Here is a 23,258-nt window from a genome sequence, read left to right as displayed (position 1 = left end):
TAGTCTATTTTAGTGTTTTTTGAACCTGGTATGAAAAGTCTTGCTAATTGAAGCTGGCCCACCACTGTGGGAGGAGATGGTGCTTGAAAGATTTAGGGAGATGTTAGTGCTGTACTGGTACTCAAGGGAGCATTGAAGTGACTTGAAGGCATGCTTTAAATTTGAGTTCAAGAGCTAAGTTCATTGTTGAATTTGAAAGGAGCATTTCCTCTAGGTCACAATGAATGATTTTAATGTCTTCTCTTGTCTTCTTCTTTGTGTAGAATGAATTTGTAGTATTTACACCCTTGAGTTTGTCATGTTCTTTGTTTACTTCCAATGCTGAAGTTTTAAGCAGCATCTGTCTAGTGTTCTCTTTTTGTCATTTTGTTGTTGTGATTCATGGCCTCTTATTGCTGGTCTTAATGCTTCACAGTGTAGGGATATCAGCCATCCAGACTACAAGCTACATAGAAAGTTATGTGGAATTTCTGATATTGGGCTACACAGTGTGTGTCATGTACCTCTGGTAATGATAAAAATGCTGGCACAGGTCTCAACATGGCTCTCTGAAGATTCTTGCTTTACTCAAGCTGCTTGAGAGCTGTACCCACCATAAACGTGTAGGCTGACAAGCGCTGTTAGAAGAGTTTGGAAAGTCTCTGTAGGATGTAATAACACGCAGGACAGAAGTTCCTCTCAAAAACATCTGTCACACAGTTATTTGTGGCTGTGAAGAACTTTTGATTTGATCAGTGAAATCAGTCCTTTGAAACCAGTGGAACTTTACCGTCAGGAAGTATCATTAATAAGTTAAAGGTAGAGGAGGAGGAAAAGATGACAGTAATTCTTGTGGATCTGGATGCTGTGGGTTTATTGAATGCTAAAATTACCTGATTTAACATAGAACTTGTTCTGTAGAGAAACCGTGTGCAGCTCACTGTTTTCTTTAATGTGCCCAGAGGCTTTTCTTTTATGCAGTGTGGACTCATGCATATTGGATATGTTTTCTTGTTGACTCTTAGCTCTATTTTGGTCTTTGTAATTGAACTTTCAGAAGGGAGACACAGTTTTATACTGGGTTCTAAACAACTTGAGCTTTTTAAATAAGTAAAAGAAAGGTATGGAGGACTTGTACTTAACTTTAAATTTCGTGCATGTTGGATTGAAAAGGCTTATGACAGTGCTGGCATCTAGTTATATCGGGTTCTGGCAGCAGAACTATAAGAAACCATACTTCAAGTGACAGTGGCAGAAGAGAGGATTCTTCATGTTTAATTCTGCAAGTCAGTTGTGTCTGGGAAGTTGAACAGGTTTCTCCTGTTCTCTCACTGAATTTTACTGGTTCACGGAGAACACAGAGGCCACACTGAAGTACTGGGCCCCTCAGTACAAGAGAGACCTAGATATACTAGAAAGACCTCAGTAGATGGCTGCCAAGATGATAAAGGGACTGGAGCACCTCTCCTGTGAGGAGAGACATGGAGAGTTTGGACCGTTTAGGTTGAAGGGGAGAAGGCTTACGGTAATCTTTTCAACATGTGTTTGTGCCTGAAGGGAAGGTACATAGAAGATTGAGCAAGCTGCTTTTCCATGGTGCATAGTACCTGGAGAAGAGGCACCACAAACTGGAACACAGGGCACTCCATTTGAACTCCTGGCAGCACTTGTGCACTGTGCAGATGACGGAGCACTGGTACAGGCTGCCCAGAAAACCTCCTCGTTGAAGGTCTTCTAAAGCTGCCTGAATATGGCCCTGGACACTCTTCTCTGGGTGTCCCCACTGGAGCTGGGGTTGGGCCCTGTAACCTCCAGAACTCCCTTCCAATCCCAGCTGTGATGTGATTCTGTGACATGCAGGTATTATAAAGGTGTAAAAAGTAAAGACTGCTCTTATTTTTGCTATTATACCTCTGGTGTTACAAGCACAGCAAAAACTATTGTTTTTAAAATAACTGAAAAACTAACTAGAAGAATGCAGTTCTTGAAGTGTCTTTACTAGAATATTAATTTATCATATATTTGTATGTTTAAGCTTATGTAAGTTTTGCTTTGTACAAGGCGTCCCTTTTAAAAATAATTCTGCAACTTTGATCACCAAACCTTTCTCTAAATCACTGCTTTCAGTTTTTGTAAGTGCGTATAACAGCTGATGAAATTACGTGTGTCATAATTGTGTATTTCTTTCTTATTTCAAAATAGGCCTTGATGTCAAAAGCGAAGCATGCCAGCGATTTTTTCGAGATGGGTTGACAATATCTTTCACAAAAATCCTTACTGATGAGGCAGTGAGCGGCTGGAAGTTTGAAATCCATGTGAGTGTTTTTTTGTTGTTGTTTTGTTGTTGATGTCTTTTAAAGCAAGTGATTTTTAAAAGAAGAACAGGACCTGCATTCTTGACATTGAAGAGACTGCAGAGACTGAATGTAATTTTCAGAAATGACCACGTCAGAGAAGTGGGAGAGTTCTTGCGTATGTGGCTTTTGGGAGGAAAAATAATCTTTCCATCATTGTGGTTTCATCTTATTGCCTTTGTTGTTTTTGGAGGGAAATAGAACACAAAGGATGATGCTGGCAGAAACTGGACTTTGTATGTTCAGTAGGGCAACTCCTGTTCAATGGGCTGTCTTTGGATAGATGTCTAGATGCCTACCTATTTTTGTGTCCATGCTAGGATGAGAAGGCTTGCTTTTTTTAACAGAAGCTTTTAGTTGCCTACTAAATTCTGAATGTTTGTGGCAGCTATATTAATATTCAGAGCTATCTCTTGGACAGCCAGCCTTGTGCTATATGAGACCAAAAATATTTTGGTCTTTTTTCTAAATTAATTTTTAGCTGGATGCGGACTACATTTGTTCAAAGCCTTTATTGGAAGAGGTACAGAGTTTTAAGTACAGTGTTGTAAAAACTCTTATTTGACTCAGTAAGCTACTTGCACATGGTTCAGAATTTATAGGTTGTATTGGAATAGTCACCTGTCATATTATTGTGTTGTTTTTTCTTCATAGAGATGTATTATTAACAACACTCATCGACTAGTAGAACTCTGTGTGGCCAAGCTGTCCCAAGATTGGTTTCCCCTTCTTGAACTTCTTGCCATGGCCTTAAATCCTCACTGCAAATTCCATCTATACAATGGTACACGTCCCTCTGAAACAGTTCCTGCAGGAGTCCAGCTCGCTGAAGATGAACTTTATGCACGTCCTCCTGACCCACGCTCACCAAAGGTATGACAGCTTCTTCAGAACTACAAAACTGAGTGTGTTTATTTACTGGATACTTAGGAAACACAAGGTAGCCGTAGGGAAGTGTTTCTGGGGGAGGCATGGTGGCAAATACTTATTGTGGGTTGTTTTTTTTATATCACCAAAAAACTTTGGTTGGTTTTGACCCCTAATCAGTCATTATTTAATGTACACTTGCTCTTATAACTATTTCAGTCTTTGGTCTGCCATTGAACTGTACTGTGTTTTTGTGATAAACTGGCATAACTATTGCAGTGCTATTCCTACTGTGTTGTTTAGCTTGTTTCTGTTTGCCAGGTGATGGATGTGACTTCTCATTCCCTGTGATTTTTTTTTAAATGCCATATTTTAAGAAGGGGGTTATGTAATAATGTAGGATTTTTTTTTAATTTTTTTTTTTTTAATTTTTTTTTAATAGATCCCAAGTATAGTTTTATTGTGTTTTTTGTTGTTTTGCTTGTTTTTCTCAACTAATGATTCAGATTACTAATCTGTTTCAGTCCCTGGGTCTGGATTTTTCAGAGTTGTGTTCCAAGTGGGACTGGTACAAGTTCAGGAGCTAACTGAATTAGATTTTGTTGCTTGCTTGCTTTTTTGCTTTTCTTTTTTTTTTTTTTGGTAGCACTGCTAGCTATTGATATGTGAGAACAGAAGATAAAAGAACTCTGTGTCCTTGGACTTACTTGCATTGCTAGTCTTATAAATAAGAATGTTATTTTGTGTTCTTGCTGTGTTTTTATGTGGCATTATCACATCTAGGACCAGAAAAGAATACAATTGACATTATTTCTGTAGAAATTTAGCATCCAGACCTGAAATACGGACACTTTTATTCTTGGATATTTGATAAGTTACCTTGAGTAACTAATATACAGCAATTGTTCTTTCCTATGATAATGGGAAAGATAGTATTTCTAAGTATCTCCTTAAAACTGAATGTGTAAACAATATTGACTTGCTCCTTGTCAATTCAGTTACCTTCTAACAACTTTCTGTGAGAAGACATTTTTTAAAGTAACTTGATTACCAATGGATACTTGAAAGTAATCCCGAATAGTTATTTATACATGTCAAATAATTGTTGGTTATTATATTACAGGGTTGGCTAGTAGATCTTATCAACAAGTTTGGCACATTAAATGGATTTCAGATCTTGCATGACCGCTTCATGAGTGGATCAGCATTGAATGTTCAGATAATTGCAGCTCTCATCAAGTAAGTTTTTAAAGAATGTTTTACGTATTTGGACAAGTTGAGCTATGTTGAATAAATAAAAATATGAAACTTAGTGTTTTCTTGAAGCACTTGCCACATATATATATATATATCCCTTTCATTTCATGTGCTTTTAAGTAGAATTTATTGCTCCTTACTAACTTAATATTACACAACTATTAATTATGATGCTTTGATCACTTTTTTTTTTCTTTCCTTTTAGGCCATTTGGACAATGTTATGAATTTCTAACATTGCATACAGTGAAGAAATATTTCCTTCCTATTATAGAAATGGTTCCACAATTTTTAGAAAATCTAACAGATGATGAACTGAAAAAAGAAGCAAAGAATGAAGCCAAAAATGATGCTCTATCAATGATAATCAAATCTCTAAAGAACTTAGCTTCAAGAGTTCCAGGACAAGAAGAAACTGTAAAAAACTTAGAAATATTTAGGTTAAAAATGATTCTTAGGTAAGATGGTTCTCCCAATATGATATGCTACTGTTAATATTTGTTTCACACTAACTGCATTTAATTTCTCTTACAGGTTGTTACAAATTTCTTCTTTCAATGGTAAAATGAATGCACTAAATGAAGTTAACAAAGTAATATCCAGTGTATCGTATTATACTCACCGGCATGGTAATCCTGAAGAGGAGGAATGGCTTACAGCTGAAAGGATGGCAGTAAGTTCTCTTCACCTTAAATTATTGAAGAGATTTTTGTCCTCCTTATCGCTCTGCCCATAGAAGTAGCTATATATGATAGATGCTGAACACTGCTATGTAATATTCTAAACAATACATATCACATCATGGTAATAAGTCATTTACACAGTAGTCTTTCTGTTAAAAATGGCTGCATTTGTTCCAAAGCTTGTTAAATATTTTTTGTGCCACTAAAAACTTGTTTTAAGAAGAGATCCTTGAATAGCATGATTTCTATATGGTGTTTAAAAAAGAAAATGAAAAAAATTGGATCACGCTGGTTTCATCTTATGAAACTTTAGTGATGCCAAACCTAAAAATGAATGTTCATTAAATGAGAATCTAGTTCTTCTTTTATACATCAAATAAATTTTCTAGTCAGAATTGAGTAATCATTCTGCATTTCATTTTTCAGAAGTTGAAAGATGTAGAAAGTAAATAGAATTTCTATCTATTCTTTGGTAAAGGAAACTCTAGACATCCTATTTTGTGATTATATTTAATATTCATATGCTTTAGATATCATTCTGTGCTTCAGTGTGTAAGTGGCTAACTAATAAAATGAGCATCTGTAAAGTTAAGAATTTAACTCTTAAACTTTGTGGAACTTGAAGTTATTTTTGCACCATTGGTCAACATTGTAGCGAGTTACTGGTCTATAATCTGCAGAGGAACTGCTGGCAAAAAGAAATTCTTGCAAAATTTGACCTTTTCGATAAATAGGAAGATATGCTTTTTTCACACATTCCTTGTAGTTAATCATCTCAGACAAGGCCTCTGTTTTTAAGTAAAAACATCTAGATTTAAGTATTTCATGAGACCAGATTGAATGCTTCTGTAATCAAGGATACTGTATTTGAAAGAATACTTGTTTTCTTTCTTGATGTTCAGAATGCTGCTTTGCTTCAGTTGGTGTATAAAGCTATTTTCAGGCAATTGTGCCACTGGGAAAAATCCATCTACTTAAACATTGCTTGAATATTTCCCTCTAATTCAATTAGAAGCATTAAAAATACCTGTAAGTGGAAATATGGAAATAATCCAACATTTTTACACTTCATTTTTTTCCTATGCCTTTTTTGCATGGTATGATATAGAACGTACCAGTAGAGCTATAGAAATGTCTTAAACAATATATTTTCTATCAGTGGTTGTGAAGTGGAAAAGTTTTGTTCCTTGAGGAGAAGATTTGACCGTACTTCCCACCGACCGTTTGTTTGAAGTTGCTTGAATATTTTTTTTTAATGCTTTGAGATCATGATTTTAATAGGCTGGAAAAAAATGTTTTAAGATATTACAATGACTGGCATATTGGATTATTTTAAACATGGATTCTTTTTTTTAAGAAATGAATTTATATATAAACACCTTGTACTGCAACGTTCTGGATTCTCGTAGTTATAATACTTCATTAATCTGTAACAGATTGAACTTTTTCTTTTTAGCTTAAATGTTGTTAACAACACTTCAGTAATTAGAGATGACACTTCTTTCTTTTTACAATCAGGAATGGATCCAGCAGAATAATATTTTATCAATTGTGTTGAGAGATAGTCTTCATCAACCTCAATACGTAGAGAAGTTAGAGAAGATTCTTCGTTTCGTCATCAAAGAAAAAGCCCTCACTTTGCAGGATCTTGACAACATTTGGGCTGCACAGGTAAAGTATTAAGCTGTTAGTCTGCTCCTGAGCGGAGAGAAACTTGTTCTGTCGTGAACTGAGATGACTTGTGCTTCTTATAATTGGTATTAGACAAAACTTAAGATAGATCTGCAGTCAAGTAGTGTTCGTTTTGGGGACTTTCTGTCTCAGAATTATCTTCTCAAGTATATTCAGTGAAGGAGGTCAACTGCACATGTATATAAAGTCTTCAAAGAGCTATGTCCTCTAGGAATCAACCTTTATGGCTCAGGTCCACAAGTGCTGGTTACTTCTTAAGAGCTACGTTTTAGAAGCACAGGATCAGGCAGTACCACATGCTGTAAGCCAACTCAACCAGAGTTAAATGTGGCTTGTGATGTTTTAGATGCTTAGAGGGTTTTTTGCAATTCTGAGCTTAACAGTCTAAAAAAAAATTAAGATATTTAACTATGACCAGAGGAGGGCAACAAAGCTGATGAAACAGCTGGAGGGCATATGTTATGAGGAGAACCTGAGGGAACTGGGCTTGTAAAGGCTGAGGGATAACCTCTGAGCAGGGCAAGTAGGGAGAGATGTGCTCATCTTTCCTTCTTGTTATCTTGTGACAGTATGCTTGAGAGTGGCTCAAAGCTGCATCAGACTGGACATTAGGAGCAATTTCCTTTCCTCTGAGGTGGTCAAACACTGGAACAGGCTTGCTGAAGATGTAGATGATGCCCTGTACTTCTCATTGTTTGGGGTATTTGGATAATGCCCTATATGATGTGATTTAATGTTTTGGGAGGTGTTTTTGTTCGTTTTTAAAGTTAGCAAGTATTTAGAAGCCCTCAAGGATGAGCCAAGTCTGAGTTAAGGAGAAAAGAAAAAAAAAAAAAAAAAAAAATATATATATATATATATATATATATTTTATATAAATAAATAATTTTTATTTATAAAAATGAAATAAATAGTTTTTATATAAATAAATAAATATGTATATATAAATGAGGATTAAATACATCAAGAGAAAATGTATCGTTATTCTCTAAATTCACCACAATTTAATGTAAATTTAAGGCATGCGATTAAGATTTCTAAGGCAAGGCGTATTCGTTTAATTTTTGCTGTTTTAAAGTGAGCTACTGATGCAGGCTTGAAATGATTTCAAAACTGCTTATACGTGCATTTTGTACAGGACTAATTACATAAAAGGGTTGGTTTTTTTCTATGTATGGTTTTTTAATTCTCCACTTAGAGAAGATTTTTCTGTCATATATCTGCTGTTGATTCATGTAACCTGAAGTTGTTTTTCCATGAGTGCAGGTTTAAAGCACGGGATGCATTATCCTATGGGGAATTGTAGGAAAGCAGTGTTAAAAGTCAGCCTTTTTTTTTTTCTTCCTCCTTTAAATGTCAAAGTGATGATATACACCAAACTCTAATTGAAAATGCTACCTAGTATATAACTCAACACCTTGACAGTGTTGATGACAGATGTTGGTCAATTTTGTCTTCTTAACAGGCAGGAAAACATGAAGCCATTGTAAAGAATGTACATGATCTCCTTGCAAAATTAGCTTGGGATTTCTCTCCTGAACAGCTTGATCACTTGTTCGATTGTTTTAAGGTAACTATGCGTGCTTTTTCCTATTCAGGAAATGGGTTGCACTTCCAAGAAATAGCTAAGTCCAGCCTGTTTTGACTACCAGTGAAATAGACACTGGTGTATTGTTAAGTTTTACAGGCATATCTGTGATGTTGATTTAAAGGTGCTTAAAGTCTCAAAGTTGAGTACATCTTATCTATAAATACTAGAACTGCTCAGTTTTGAGTTATACATTGCAATTATTTTTAATGAAAGAAATATGAAAGCTATTTATATAGTTTATAGTTGCATCTTTATATTTTCTGCATCATATTTACAGTTTGAACTATAACATATGAAATTAAAAAGTGTAGTTTTCATATTAAATAAAATCTATCTTTAGGCAAGTTGGACAAACGCAAGCAAAAAACAGCGTGAGAAGCTACTTGAGTTAATCCGTCGTCTTGCAGAAGATGACAAGGATGGTGTGATGGCACACAAAGTGCTGAACCTTTTGTGGAATTTGGCTCACAGCGATGATGTACCAGTTGATATCATGGACCAGGCTCTTAGTGCCCACATTAAAATCTTAGATTACAGCTGTTCACAGGTGGGTAATCTGGAATGATTTTTGTTGTGAAATCAGTCGCTAGCAGTTTCGTTTTACTCCCTGAGGAAAGTGTGTGTGGTTTTTGATAATAGAACAAAAGTGTTCTTCATAATGAAGTGAAAGAATGAATATTCAGGCATTTATTAAAATGTGACAGAATGTATTTTAAATAACACAGTTGGGGCTTTAATTGGAGAGTGAAATAGAGATTTTCCTGTCTTGTTTACAACTACTAAAGCAATTGGCAATATACTATATATACTATAATAACCATATGTGAGTTGCCAAGAACCCAATCAAAATAAGTAGGTGGAGCATCTCTCCACCCATCTTTTTAATTAGAGAGGTAGGTGTCACATAGTATCTTACTAGCATGCAGTCCTGATCTGTTTATCTTATGAATGCATGCTTCAGTACTCAGTTGAATGTAGTATTTGCTTAGCTTTGTATATACTGTGTTAGAAGCAAATAAGTAGGGGAATTATTATGGTTTTTGAAAAGCTCTTAATTGCAAACCCTTGTTCTTTAAGGATCGAGATACACAAAAGATCCAGTGGATAGATCGTTTTATAGAAGAGCTTCGCACAAATGACAAATGGGTCATTCCTGCACTGAAACAAATTAGAGAAATTTGCAGTTTGTTTGGTGAAGCACCACAAAACTTGAGGTAAGAATGGAATGCAAATACAGTATTTTCTCTTCAGCAGTGCATGTCAATAGGACAAGGGGAAACATCCATAGCATAGGAAGTTCCACCCAAATGTGCATAAGAACTTCTACACAGTGAGGGTGATGGAGCATTGAAACAGGCTGCCCAGAGAGGTTGTGGAGTCCCCTTCTCTGGAGATGTTCAAGACCCATCTGGACGCCTACCTGTACAGCCTGATCTTGGGAGCCTGCTTTGTGGGTGGGGGTTGGACTTAGACGATCTCTAGAGGTCTATTCCATCCCCTTCAGATCTGTGATTCTGTGTCAATTATAAGTTGAAAGGGCAGGAATGACCAATTTTTTGCTGTATTTTTCTTTATGGAGGCAGGCAGAACTTGAGTTAAATGATTTGTATTTGAGGATGCTATTGGGTTTATTTTAATGTATATAGACAGCCTTCAAACACATGGTGTCCAGTAAGAAAGCTCTTTTTTTTCTCAAATGTGCTTTTACTCATTTTTAGAATGGTAGACTGATTTATAGCTATTTGGATTTGTTCTCTGTTGTTTATGGACTTCTATGCCTTACAGTGAAATGAGCACACAACGTATAAAGAATAAACATTATTTTGTGTGCAAGTTTGGTACCTTGTGGTACCTGTTCAAGTTGGACAATTCTTAGCACAATACTGTAACAAAGGAGCTTTGCTCTGACTTAGTGAAGTGGAACTCATCCAAAGTACCAACTGAGTTTCTGCTCTGAATTAATCTTGGGAAGAACTTCTCTTTTTGTTGTAGAAATTCAGGTTCCTTGTAAGGCAAGCAGTTAGATGACTTGAATCTTTTTCTGATCAGATATTTTGTTCATTTGCCACATTTGAAAGAAACCTTCGCAGCAGTAAAGCGTCAGTCTTATGCAGAAACAACTAAAGCTGCTGATGGTCTGCATACATAAGTATAAATTACCTTATGCCATTGGTATTGTAGAGATTCTTTTAGGGATCATTTAAGTGTTTCTAATAAATTTTGAAGTTGAGGAAAGCGGCAAATTGGTTATACAGTTGCTTTGGCAACATTTAAATTCTGAAAACATGGCATTTCTTTGTGGAGTTTAGCTTAAGGAGAATTGTCGTAGTGTTAGGAAGTAATTATTGCACTGGTTATAGGATACCTGTTAGTACTAAGGAATAGTCAACTTCATTACTCAGCAGATTGATTTTTATTGTTTATACAATTGGTTGTCATATTTTTCTGTGTTGAATGAAGGGAAGAGTCTCCTGCAGGGCCAGTCTTAGATTGACCTGGATCTATCCTAGCAGTAATTTTGGAGACTAATCTCATACTTGTTGAGGAGAATGAACTGAATATTGGCAGGACCTTCTGCAAGAGTTAAAGAGTTTTGTGGCTGCACTGGGGCAACAGTTCATTTGGCCTCAAGTTTTGTTTCTTGAAACCTAAAAGTAGAATTTGCTGGTTTCAGCCTGTTATTTACACTTCTAATATCTGTTTTTAATGTCTGATAGCATGTATTGGTCTAATGGAAGATCCCTCAACTTGGAAAGCTGAGTTATGTGCAGTATTAGGCAAGTTATATGTGCAGATAAATGATCTTATTGTTTTGAAATAAAGCCATTTAAATTAAGTAGTTGGGTCTTTGTCACTCTGAGAATAGTTTTCTAGCAAATAAAGATGCAGTTTAGTTGTTGTATGTTTTTATTACCATTTCCAAATTATTTTGGCATCCATCTCAAAATGGTAATTTTTCTTGCTGTACGTTCTCTTTTAATATCCACTCAAGAGAACAGCAGTGAGAAGGTGACAGTTTTGCTGTTAACATCAACTTTTCATGCTCATCATCTTAATAGTAAAGCAGTATGTCACAATGGAAACATCAATTAGGCCAACCTTAGATGCTTAAGGGATAATTCTGTAGTTTCATGTGAAGTCTGTTTTAATTGTAGAAAGCAAGCTTGAAAAATCTTGTCAGATCAGCTTTTTTTCCTGTGCACAGAGACTATCACGTTGCCTTGGACTCCATCCTAGCAGATGGCTAAAATAGCAGTATAAGTGTTCCTCACAAATACTGTGCAACAACTCGTAGCTCATAACTCTAGTTATTATAATTAAACTTTTTGAACTGGTTGCTAAGCAAAGTGAATCCATGTGTCCAAATTTACTATTTGTGCATGTGAGTTAGGAGATGTGATAAATACCTTTTGGAAGATCTCCTTAGCTTTTGCAGATAATGCTTGCCTATAGCTGTGTTTAATAAGATTGGTACAAATGCATATTATTGTGGGTATACGAGTACATATGTCAGCAGCTTGATTCAGCAAAAATACTCTCTCTTGTTTGTGCTGGTTCCTTTAGTTGTTTCATCATATGTATTTCCCAAAGTATCAAAGTTCTTTTTTAATGTTGTCCTTTGTAAATGCATCTTTCTGTCTAGAGCTGACCTCCCAGGTAGCCACAAAACAGACATCCAGTTTTCTGCTAGTTTTACTGCTAGTTTATGCTGAGCAAAGGGAGTTGACCAAGCTGGAATGAAGTATAATTGGAAGCTTCTCACAGTGAAAACAAAAGATATTCTTTCCGTATATATGAAGTTATTTATGTTTTCTGCCTTTCTGCTTTCATTTCACTTAATCTTTTTTAACACAGTTTCTACTTTAAGTGTTGCTTTTTTGAAAGCATTCTGGAAAACTCTACATGTTATGCAACTTCATCTTTTGATGATTTCTCTGCTTTGCATGCCAAATTCTGTTGGTAGCAGATAATATGGCTGTGGATATCTGTTAATGGCTTCTGTCTTTTAAACCCAGATTGACAGCGTTCTTTGGTCTGATGAATCAATTTAGCTGTTGTTGCATCTACAGTGAAATGTGGTTATCAGATGCGTAATCAGTAACAGCTGGGGCTGAAATCTCTTGCCTTCCCTACTGTTCTTGAAAGATATTGTGATAACTGTAGTGTTGTAGATGAGACGGATGAGAGTTCCTACCAGTAATCTATTGGCTAATTCTGGAATCTAAGTGCTGAACGAAAGGAAAACAGTTCTGAAACCTTATTTAATTTTTTCTTGGTCAGGCTATGTGATCATCAGAGAGGCAGTACAATAAATAGCTGCTTTTTTCCCCTCTCTCTCTCTCAGTAGAACTGTGCAAATCGGTGTTAGTCATGCAGATGAGACTGAGTGCCCTGAACTGGAGGAGTTGAGGCCTTCTGAGGTTATTCTACAGGGGTGATTAGTCCCACATTCTAGAATTTGATAGCATTCATGGCATGTGGTTTTAAACTCTAAAACTGCAGCATGTTTAGCTGCTCGGATGCTTTGATATCGTTTGTACGTTCTGCAGCTGTGCCATCCTTGTTAAGTAACTACTGTAATTGCTGGTAAAACTAGTATTGTTTTCAGAAGAGAAAAAAGAATGCTGTCAGAGAATTAATACTCTGTATGTTGTAGATACTTCATCAAAACTTGAAACTTGCATTAAAGGCGTGGATTTCCTAAGTAGATTTATGAACTGTTACATCCATATCTCCTCAGCTTTTCTGACAACATTTGCATTTTAATTTCAGTCAAACACAGCGAAGTCCCCATGTGTTTTACCGACATGACTTAATCAATCAACTTCAGCACAATCATGCCCTAGTGACATTGGTTGCAGAAAATCTGTCTGCCTATATGGAAAGCATGAGGCAGTATGCTAAAGGTAAGTTTTAAACAAAAATTAGCCTCATAAAATAGCGTGTGAGAGCTCCAGCTGCAAATGCAATTGAAAGCAGATTATCATCATGAAGTAACTGTTTGTATGTTTATTTTAGAACATTTGTGAGTCTGATAGCCTTCGGGGTGTTGTCAGACTGGTCAAGAAAAACTTAAAATGCAACTGTTTTTATTCATGGTTGCAGTTATGGGGAAGTGGTATTCTCATTTATATATGGACTGATAATCTTGCCCTACTTAGACTAGAGTGGTTATCTCTGTGGAAGGTCCTAATATTAATCTTGGATTTTCTTCCACATCTATTTTGCATTTTGTTTAGTATCCTTTTAGAAGTTCTTTTATCACTTCTGCTGTTTGTTTTTTTTAATCATGCGGTTCTGCTTAGCTGCTTGCTGTATTTGTTAGCGGTAATACTTTGGCAGCACACTGTGCTAGTACTGATAAATTTCAGTGTAGACTCAACCCTGCGCTTATTATTTTATCCTCTTATCCTTGAAGGAAACTAGCTTTCTAGATTCTGAAGTAGGGAATCAAAATGTTGGACAAGGACCTTCCCTGCAATTCTGTACTGCAGAACTCTATGTGTTAAACAAAGCCAGTGGAATAGAGAAGGAAATTCACCCTGATACATCTCTTTCACTGACTGAAACTAGGAGCCATCCTATTCTGGAGCTGCTTACTACCAGGCTTTGCATCTTGAAAGTGGCACAGTATATTCTGTAGGAATTTAGTGGTGGTTGTTCAGAGAAGACGGAATGTGTGTGTACTGCACAAAAAAATACACAAAGTGTATTTGTGTGTGGGTATCTTTTCCTATACCTACACACCTTTAGTTCTGGAACTGATTTGGAGTACTCAATATAAATACCTAAGATAAGTCTTTGAAAACTTGTTTTACTAGTGGTGCAATGTGAAGATGATAGCTTCAGCCTGGTACAGGTCAATTAAAACAACATTTAAGCTAAATCTGTGTACCACTGCTGTATTTTGCTGTTCAGCGAAACATGTGAGAGTTTACTGTAATCAGAGTTGCTTCATTAATGAGAATGTTGTTCTAATTATATTAAAATGTTACTAAATGCTTCATTCTCAAGCAAAAGTTTCTAAGCTTAATCTTGTTTGAGAAGGTGGAATAGAATGTATGTTTTTCTGTGTAACTATTGTAAACTATTAAGCTATGCAAAAGTAAAATAAAAACAATTCCATTTATTCTTCTTAAGCTTCTATCTTAACTATATGGATAACTCTTTTTTTTTTTTTTTTGCTTTGTCAGCAATGAAAATCTAGGGTTCAACCTTAGTGTTATGAAGGAAACATAATCAGCAGCTGTATTCCAGTGCAATTTTGTTTTTGTCCAGAAATAGCCTTCTTGTGTTATTCGTATATGAACTGTCATCCATTAATTTTAAACTCTGAAAGGAAAAGGTCATATTTGACAATGTTACCTATCAAATGGTCAATGGCTTTGGCAGAAAAATTAAGCTAGTGTCTTGTAGACATTTTGTCTTTGGCTAAAAAGCACATCCCATTTTCCTGCTCCACTCACCTCATCCTTTTTGCACACACTGTGACTCTTAAGAAAGTAGTAATTGAATTATCTTCAGCACAGTAGGAATTAAAAATGTGTGGAATATAACTGGTGTGTACTCACAAAGCAATTATATTGTGCTTTCTGGAGATGAAGCTGCTGCAGAACTTCTTGCCATTTGCAACAAAGTGCAAAAATAGAGGGACAGTAATAATTTTTCTTTCTTCCTGTAAGCAATGAATACTTTGTCCTCAGAAAGAGGTGTTCCAGGCCAGACTAGATAGGGCTTTGGGCAGCCTCATCTAGTGAGAGCTATCCCTGCTTGTGACAGGGTGGTTGGAACTGGATGATCTTTGAGGTCCCTTCCAGCCCAAGCTGTTCTGTGATTCTGTGATTTATTTATTTTTTCTGTTGTCTTTCTACTGAACTTGTTCCTTCCCCCGACTCTTAAGAGTCAGGGAAAAATCATCAGAATCCTCTGTAAGAAAAGGTGACTGGTATTGTAACATCATCCTAAAAAAGGGCATTGTGATGTGTGTTTTTTTTAAGTAACCATATGATACATCATTAATTTTATATGTATCTGCTTCTTAACATAGACATTTTCAGTAATACTTTTGTACTGGTTAATCAAGTTTTGGTGACAAACAATGCTGTTCAGATGCTGAGTTGATATATAAAAGGTAGATCTTAATTCTAAATACTTGAAATTTGTTTGTCAGAAACTTTGCAAACATCAGACTTGACATGATTTAATCTCAGTAGATTAGATTTTGTATTAACAGTTCTCTTGAGTTTCTTGTTTCTTTCTTCTAATACTTAAATACTTTTATTTGCTGGTTTTATATGCTTTGTTTTGCGTTTTTCTCACTATTTCTGCAATTGCTCGTTTATGCTCACTTCATTAGGATTTTGAAGGCGGACAGAATGTTTCCACTTTTCTAGTCATTATGATTTAAGTACTGGTCTTTTGATTTCCCTTTTATTTCATTTTTAAGCTGATGTATCTTTTGTATGTTGTATATAGCGTTGTGTTTATGGCAGTTCTATTTATTTTGAAACACACGTGATGCACTTCAGGTGTTAAATTTGGTGGGTTTTTTTTTGTTGTTTTTTTTTCCCTTCCTTGATTACAGTAGGAAGGTGATGATTTCAGTTCTTAAGATGAGTTTTACCATGAGTGAATGTTACTATGATAATAGTCTTCCACAGATGGGTTGTCTTAGTTAAATGAAGTCTGTACAACTTTCCACACAAGGGGTAGAGTAATAATTATTTTTATAATGGAACTGTCGTGCTGAACATGTAACATGATGAAATACTTCCTAGTATTACTGGTCAACTGTCAGCCCTGTGTATAGTAGAAGTATATAACAAAGAAGCGCTTCCTGTTTTGGAGGATTCAAAAATGTATAAATGTCCAATGGTTTCTAATTTATGACTAGCAATTATTGTCTTAACTGCTGAACAAAAGGAATATATATTTTTTTTAATTTGAATTAATGTAATGTTTTTTTAAGTTCTACTTCTGAAGGTAACATCAGTATGCAGTAATATTTCAACAGTAAGTCTCAATCAGGGTATTCATCTGTGGCAACGTAACTAGCTCTTGATGTAGCTGTTCTCTTCAGTTTGCATGCGGAATTAAAATGGTTATTATATTAACAAGTTGAGAGATACCCAGCCTTTACCTCTTATGGAGGAAAAATTCAAAACGCAAACTTGTTTGTATGAAGCAAACAGCTGTTTGCTGAACATTACTCTGCGATTTGACAAATAGCAGATAAAAAGTTTTATGTGCTATTTCCACATTGTGCAACTTCTGCTTTCGATCTTGTCAGTATCACAGGGATTTGTTTTTATCCTTGCAAGCTTTACAGTAAGTAAATTTGTCATACAGTTACTTCCTCTTTGTGTTCTCACGTATATAGCTACTTAGAAAAGAATTAAAGAATTGGAGTTGTGGTTTTCTCTGAGGGTAAAACAAGCTAGGGAGAAGATGTTCAATAATGAAACTAGAGCATCTTTAGGAAAAAGCACTGGGTAATGTGAATGGTGTACTTTTACTGTGACTGACTTATTTCCCAAAGAAAATGTGTTTAAGTAAGGAAAAATTTGAGTAGAATGTAGGTTCTTAATTATTCTGCAATACTTTAGTTATACTGAATGATGAGCACGTGCATCTGCCCTTAGGTATTCGTTGATAAACCTCAGCAATCTTTTCCTGTGCCCATTTTCATTTAGAATGTATATTAACTGTTAGCAGGTTTCTGAAAATGGCTTTCTTACTCCTTCCTGAAAATGCGTTAGGTTTTGATTTTGTTCAGGCCGTGAAGTCTTCAAATATGTTCTGTCCTTCAAGAAGTCCACGTGTCTTCTTGGCTTGTGTTGTCTGATAAAGCTTTTTATACTTGCAGAGCATGGTGAATATGATCCGCAAACTGTAAGACCAGGAAGCAGATACAGTCATGTGCAAGAAGTACAGGAGCGACTTAATTTCTTACGGTTAGTTCTAACTTGATCATTCTCTTCTCTAGGAGTATTTCAGATACTTGAAAGAAGTTCATGGTAGCTATATCTCTCATCTTTTAAAACTCAGATGCAGTAATGTACTAAGTGTGTGTTTTTGGTTGGTTTTTTTTTTTTCCCCCAGAGGTCTTCTGTGTTAGTGTAAGAATTAAAACTTATTAGCATCTATGTAGTCCAAGACTTGAATTCTACTGTAAGATCTCTATGGGATATTTCTATGTCCGGAACCCTACTGACTTGAGTATGGTGTGCATATGTATGCAGTTACATACATATTAGGATAATGTATCTAAACATTTTAAATACTCCAAAGAAGATGTGTTGTACCACACCAAATCTTAAGTCCACAGTCGTAAACTGGCATACAACTAAGGTTGTTAGTCTTAAGAGAAACAGACAAAAATTACTTGAATGGCTTTTTAATACCAGTTGTTTGAATGTAAAAAAGCAAAGGATCTCTGCTCGTGACAGAGCTGCATTCTGTTGATTCTTTGCAGGCTTTCTCCCAACTTTATTTTTTAACTCTGTTCTGATGTTCAGACAAGTAATATTATATGAACTGTCAAGTTGTGAAATCTTTTAAGCTTATTTTTAAGAACATTGTAAAAATTATTTAGAAACTTCAGAGTGATTTTTGTGAATTGAAATTAAGTGTTAAATAGCCATTTAAGTTGTACAGTAGGATATGCATAGCAAACTTGATTTATCACTTCTACTTGGTAAAAATATCTTCTTTTTAAATTCACTAGTTCTTTTCTTTTACATAAAAAAGACCTTGAATTTAAAAAAAGAAATGATTCTGAAGAACTTTGATTATCCTGTGTTTTTCCTGAAACATTCTTAGTATTAACCTTTTAAATTTGTTTTTAATAGTTCTTTAATAAGATTTATCACAAAGGAAAAACTTAGAACTAGTTTTTTTCATTTCTGACTTCTGTTCCTAGTTCTGTTCCATATAATTGATGCATCCTTTTGTTATTTTGCTAATGACCAGAGAAATGATTTCTTACATTGTAACCTGACTTTTAAACTGACCTGTTTACATTAGGAGATGCACATGCTTATGTAATATGTATAAGACACTTAGTATTGTTCTGTAAAATATTAGTCTAATTTTGTTTCTTAATTGGAATGTAATGTTTTGATGCCTGTGGACTTTTGCTAAGAAATCATGAGACTAACTATGAGAGGGCTGATGACATAAATGAAGATTTTAGGATTGTATTTTTGTGACTGATCGATGTTGTGTGTATATACAATACGTATTCAACTTTTTGCTTGTATTTCTTATTGAATTGTTACTCCAGATGTTAATTAGACAGTGCTGTTAATTGTCTTTTTGTTTTGCTCAAGATTTTTATTGAAGGATGGTCAGCTGTGGCTCTGTGCCCCTCAGGCGAAGCAAATATGGAAGTGTTTAGCTGAAAATGCTGTTTATCTTTGTGATCGCGAAGCCTGTTTTAAATGGTATTCCAAACTAATGGGGGATGAACCAGACTTAGACCCTGACATTAATAAGGACTTCTTTGAAAATAATGTGCTTCAGCTGGATCCTTCCCTATTAACAGAAAATGGAATGAAATGTTTTGAACGTTTCTTCAAAGCTGTGAACTGTCGAGAAGGAAAGCTAGTAGCAAAGAGACGAGCCTATATGATGGATGATCTGGAATTAATAGGATTAGACTACCTTTGGAGGGTAAGTTAATTAGAGGAAACATCTGAAAGATTAACAGTTGAAGTCTTTTTCAATCTTGGTTTGTTGTTTTTTTTTTTAATATATATTTTCAAGAATGTGTAACTTATTAGTTACAGACTGAAATTACAGAAAGCTTATTTATCAAATAAATACATGGGCATTGGCTCTGCTGTATTCCTAACAGGTAAGTAAATTGGTGGCTGTGCAAGCTGCTCAATGAACTTGAGAGCTTGAGCATGCACATGAAATGAAAAACATTCATATGCTGTTTAGGAAGAAAGGATCGTTTCTGGTGAATTTTCTCCGTAATCCACCTTTACTTCATTTTATGTACTTCAACATTTCTTCTAATATGGTAAACTGGGATGATTCCTGATAAGTCTGAGTGATGACTGGTTTGATTCTCTCTTGTATCCACAACCTTTTACCTAAACAAGGTTATAGCTTTTCAATAGAAGTATTGCAGTTTTTGTGTAAAAGTGATCTGAAACTTGCCAAATGTAGTAGTGAAAAGCAGAAATTTGGTGCTTAGTTGTTTTTAGTTTTTCTTGTATTGAAGAGCTGCATAGAACCCACACTAGCACATGGCATGATTATCGTGGCTGTTTTTTGGACAACATGCTGTTTATTACTGAAGAGTCTTCAATTTTGTCAGTGGCTTGTTGAATGTGTAGGTTTTTTAATAATCAAAATCATTGTTATAATGGTCAAAACTAAAGTAGATAAATATTTTCTTGCAAATAAGTTTGCATGCAGTAGTTGAGTACATAATGCCCATGTGAAGCTAGACATAATTGCAGCATATATTAGTTGTGGAAATCAGCTTTCTTGGCTCTGCCCAACTGATTGGCAGCATGAGAACTCACGATGCTTTAGTCTCCCCTTATAGGGTCTGCTTTCAGTACCCATTCTGATCTGATGAATAGTAATGAAAATTTAGATTATCAGGTAAAAAGAGCTCAAGTCCTTGCATCCCAATGACCCAGCCCCAGGCATCTAAAGTACTTTAAAACTCTATTTATTTTATCTTTAATGTAATTTGTTTAAGCATCTCAAAACCTTTTGTTTTATAATGCTGTTCTTATTATTGTGGTTTAAATGCCCAGATATCCTAAAGGAAAGCTAATAGAGCTTACAAATCTAGCACATTTAAATGGAGCCAGATGTATGTTACTTGAGGACAGACTCGAATACTGTTATTTTAACAAGTTGTTTCATTCTCTGAAACAAGTGAAAATGAAAGTGAATATTTGAAGTCTACTTTCATTCTATTTATAGAAACATCAGCTTTTGTTGTAAACATCCTTAAAGTGCTAATTTCTTAATTTTGACTCTTACACAGTTAACTTGTATAACTTGTACTGGTTGTATATAACTTAAGAATTTTAGCCACATCTAAGCCTTATGCATTAGACTACTGTTCTGTCAGGATGCTTGCATCATGTCATTTTGCTTTTAAATTTTATACCAGAAAGTTGTAGCATATTCTAATACTTGTTGGTTGGTTTGTTTTTTACTATGCTAGGTTGTGATTCAGGGAAACGATGACATCGCAAATAGAGCAATTGATCTTCTTAAAGAGATCTATACTAACCTTGGTCCAAGGTTACAAGTTAATCAGGTAAGATTATAATATACATTATAATATGATAGGGAAAATCATAGGTAAAATTCAGTGCAGTATTCTTATGCTTGAAAGTTTGAATAGTTTCCATGTTTTAAAAAGTATACTCAAAAGTCCAGCTGTCAAATTCTGGTCAGATGTGGAATTAAGAGCACCAACGTGTTTGTTAGCTAGATATGTTGAGTGTTGTCACAAGCTAGTCTAATATTTTTATGCTTTGAATCACAGTGTCACAAATAATTGTCAAGATGAACTCTAGCAAATTAGATATTGTCTCCCTCTGTTAGTATTTGCTGGGAGAGAGAGAGGTCAGGGGAAATACAGTGTTGGGATTTAACAAATTTGTGGTTGGTGTATTATCCAGACAATCTCCAGTTGTTAGCTTGCCAGTTGTATTTCTTAAACATCTCATTATTTGTCCTCAAAAAAACTTCTTATATAGACTTCAGTGCTGTAGCGGCTGAAAACTTGGTAGGCATGCATAGATCTGTCCATCTGCAAGCAATTACATCAGACATTTCTAGGAAATGTTGGTTTTACGTAATGTACGTGCAAGTACTGTGATTCAGTTTGCTGGTAATTCCTCTGTTCCTGAATTGCTGCCAAGAAAAGTGAATACTGGATTGGGTTTACTGCCATGACTGTGATGTAATGTAGTCTCCAGTAGAAATCCTTTTCTCACACCTGGAAATCTTTGCAGACCTTCTACAGTGATATGACAGGGTTGTGTGTTAGTCTAGGGTAGATGCAAGGCAATGCTGTGTTAGGAGTCAAGCAGAAGGAAGAGAGTCCAATTTAGTTAACTCTGTACAGACTTCCACTTCTTCTATTGAAGGCTGGATTTCCACTCTTTGTTAAGAACTACCATTGACCTGTGCGAGATTTTGAAGTGCATATAAAGTTAGAGCTCATTATCAGTGGGAGCTTATTCTAACATGGAATAAAACAACATTCTAGAGTTGTTTACCTCTGCTTTTACTTACATGATTTGATTATCGAAGTGAAAGTGGTTTTTTTTTAAGCATTTCTTGTAATTATGACAATTTTTATGTCATTAGGTAGTGATTCATGAAGACTTCATTCAGTCCTGTTTTGATCGTCTCAAAGCCTCCTATGATACATTATGTGTGTTGGATGGAGATAAAGATAGTATTAATTGTGCAAGACAAGAAGCAATACGAATGGTGAGAGTGTTGACTGTTTTAAGAGAATACATTAACGAATGTGACAGTGACTACCATGAAGAAAGAACAATTCTACCTATGTCAAGGTACGTGTGAAAATGGACTATTATAAATTGTTATGAACATCTTTCTGACTTTATATTCTAAGGGGTTTCTGTTCATGGGGTGTATTTATTGAATTTCAAAATTCTGTTATGTTTGTACTAAATTCTGATCTGTAGTTTAAAGAAGTACTTGAAGGATCATGCAAATACAGGCATTCTACTATGTGCATTAAAGGAATAAGGGACCTAAGAAGAACGTGGTTTCTGGTGTTTTGTTCTATAACTGGCACAGTATATTTTGTGGCTCAATTGTTTACAATGTATTTATTTTTCAAATAGTTAATGCAAAAGCAGTACCTTTCTTTAAATAAGCATGGGTGAAACCTCTTTATTTTTCATAGTCTTGTCATGTTGTGAACATGTATCTTATACTTTCACAGTTGTGTAGGGATGCAAATCTTGCTTTGCAAGCTTAAATTTAGAAACACTAAATGAAACCTTCCCATTAAATGGGGGAAAGTAGAATGGCACTTGTATATACATTTTCTGTGTAATTTCACTCTTCTGTTTGTAAAGTAAGTGCTTGAATAAAATCTGAAATCATAGCCATTCCTTCCCTAAGTCTGTCCTTTCTACAAAGGAGAGATAAGTGATTTAGTTTGAAGTTGTGTAGATATCCTCACAAGCAATTAATTACATTGGACAGGAAAGCGGAAGAGAGGGCTGCTTCATTTTGTTCCACTGTTAGTATATGCTGCACGTGGGAAGAAATTCTCAAAGTCATAACACTGAGATTGCCTCTGATTTATGATGTGGTTAATGTAATTTTAGTAATGGAGGGGGTTTGTTGTCACCCTTCTTACTTTGAATACATTTCTTGTCAGGAAAAGTGAGATCCCATTTCTTCCTGCTGTGACAGAAATTATATTTCTCTTACAGTATTTTTGTTGTATACGTTGATTAGATAAGACCCGTGTTCTGTTGTTTATTGCAGATGCATCTTGTTTATATGGACTGCTTGTGTGATTAGACTAATTGTTTTTAGAGGTCTTGATAACAAGAAGCTCTTATGAGAAATTTTGCCTTTTTATGGTTGTGTGGGATTAATTGGGGGTTATCTGGATGCACATTTAATATCAGATACCCTGTCATACTAAGTGTGGTTACTCATACTGTGAAAACATTTATTCCTTTTCTGACATCTATTTTTTAAAGCATTGTGATTTTATAAGTAGGCTTCCAATATAGAACTTTTAAAAGCTTCTGACAGATGACAAATTTTCAGGAGTATACCATCATGTGTACAGATT

The 23,258-nt window shown here is 35.2% G+C and overlaps 1 protein-coding gene across 4 annotated transcripts in view; it reads left to right on the top strand.

The window, feature by feature from the left end:
• USP9X (ubiquitin specific peptidase 9 X-linked) overlaps positions 1 to 23,258 on the top strand; it is an 87,509-nt gene that overhangs the window by 28,621 nt on the left and 35,630 nt on the right. For all 4 annotated transcript variants that reach the window (XM_015884801.2, XM_015884793.2, XM_015884807.2 and 1 more), the window contains exons 5-18: positions 2,182 to 2,294; positions 2,988 to 3,206; positions 4,324 to 4,439; positions 4,663 to 4,914; positions 4,991 to 5,129; positions 6,658 to 6,810; positions 8,297 to 8,401; positions 8,763 to 8,969; positions 9,500 to 9,636; positions 13,196 to 13,329; positions 17,289 to 17,376; positions 18,754 to 19,096; positions 20,622 to 20,717; positions 21,779 to 21,990. In XM_015884801.2, coding sequence (XP_015740287.1) covers positions 2,182 to 2,294; positions 2,988 to 3,206; positions 4,324 to 4,439; positions 4,663 to 4,914; positions 4,991 to 5,129; positions 6,658 to 6,810; positions 8,297 to 8,401; positions 8,763 to 8,969; positions 9,500 to 9,636; positions 13,196 to 13,329; positions 17,289 to 17,376; positions 18,754 to 19,096; positions 20,622 to 20,717; positions 21,779 to 21,990 — 2,314 coding nt within the window. The remainder of the gene's footprint in view (positions 1 to 2,181; positions 2,295 to 2,987; positions 3,207 to 4,323; positions 4,440 to 4,662; positions 4,915 to 4,990; positions 5,130 to 6,657; positions 6,811 to 8,296; positions 8,402 to 8,762; positions 8,970 to 9,499; positions 9,637 to 13,195; positions 13,330 to 17,288; positions 17,377 to 18,753; positions 19,097 to 20,621; positions 20,718 to 21,778; positions 21,991 to 23,258) is intronic.

The sequence above is a fragment of the Coturnix japonica genome, chromosome 1 (assembly GCF_001577835.2).
Source record: "Coturnix japonica isolate 7356 chromosome 1, Coturnix japonica 2.1, whole genome shotgun sequence".
NCBI classification, from domain to species: domain Eukaryota; kingdom Metazoa; phylum Chordata; class Aves; order Galliformes; family Phasianidae; genus Coturnix; species Coturnix japonica.
This window is presented reverse-complemented; position numbering and strand designations above follow the sequence as displayed.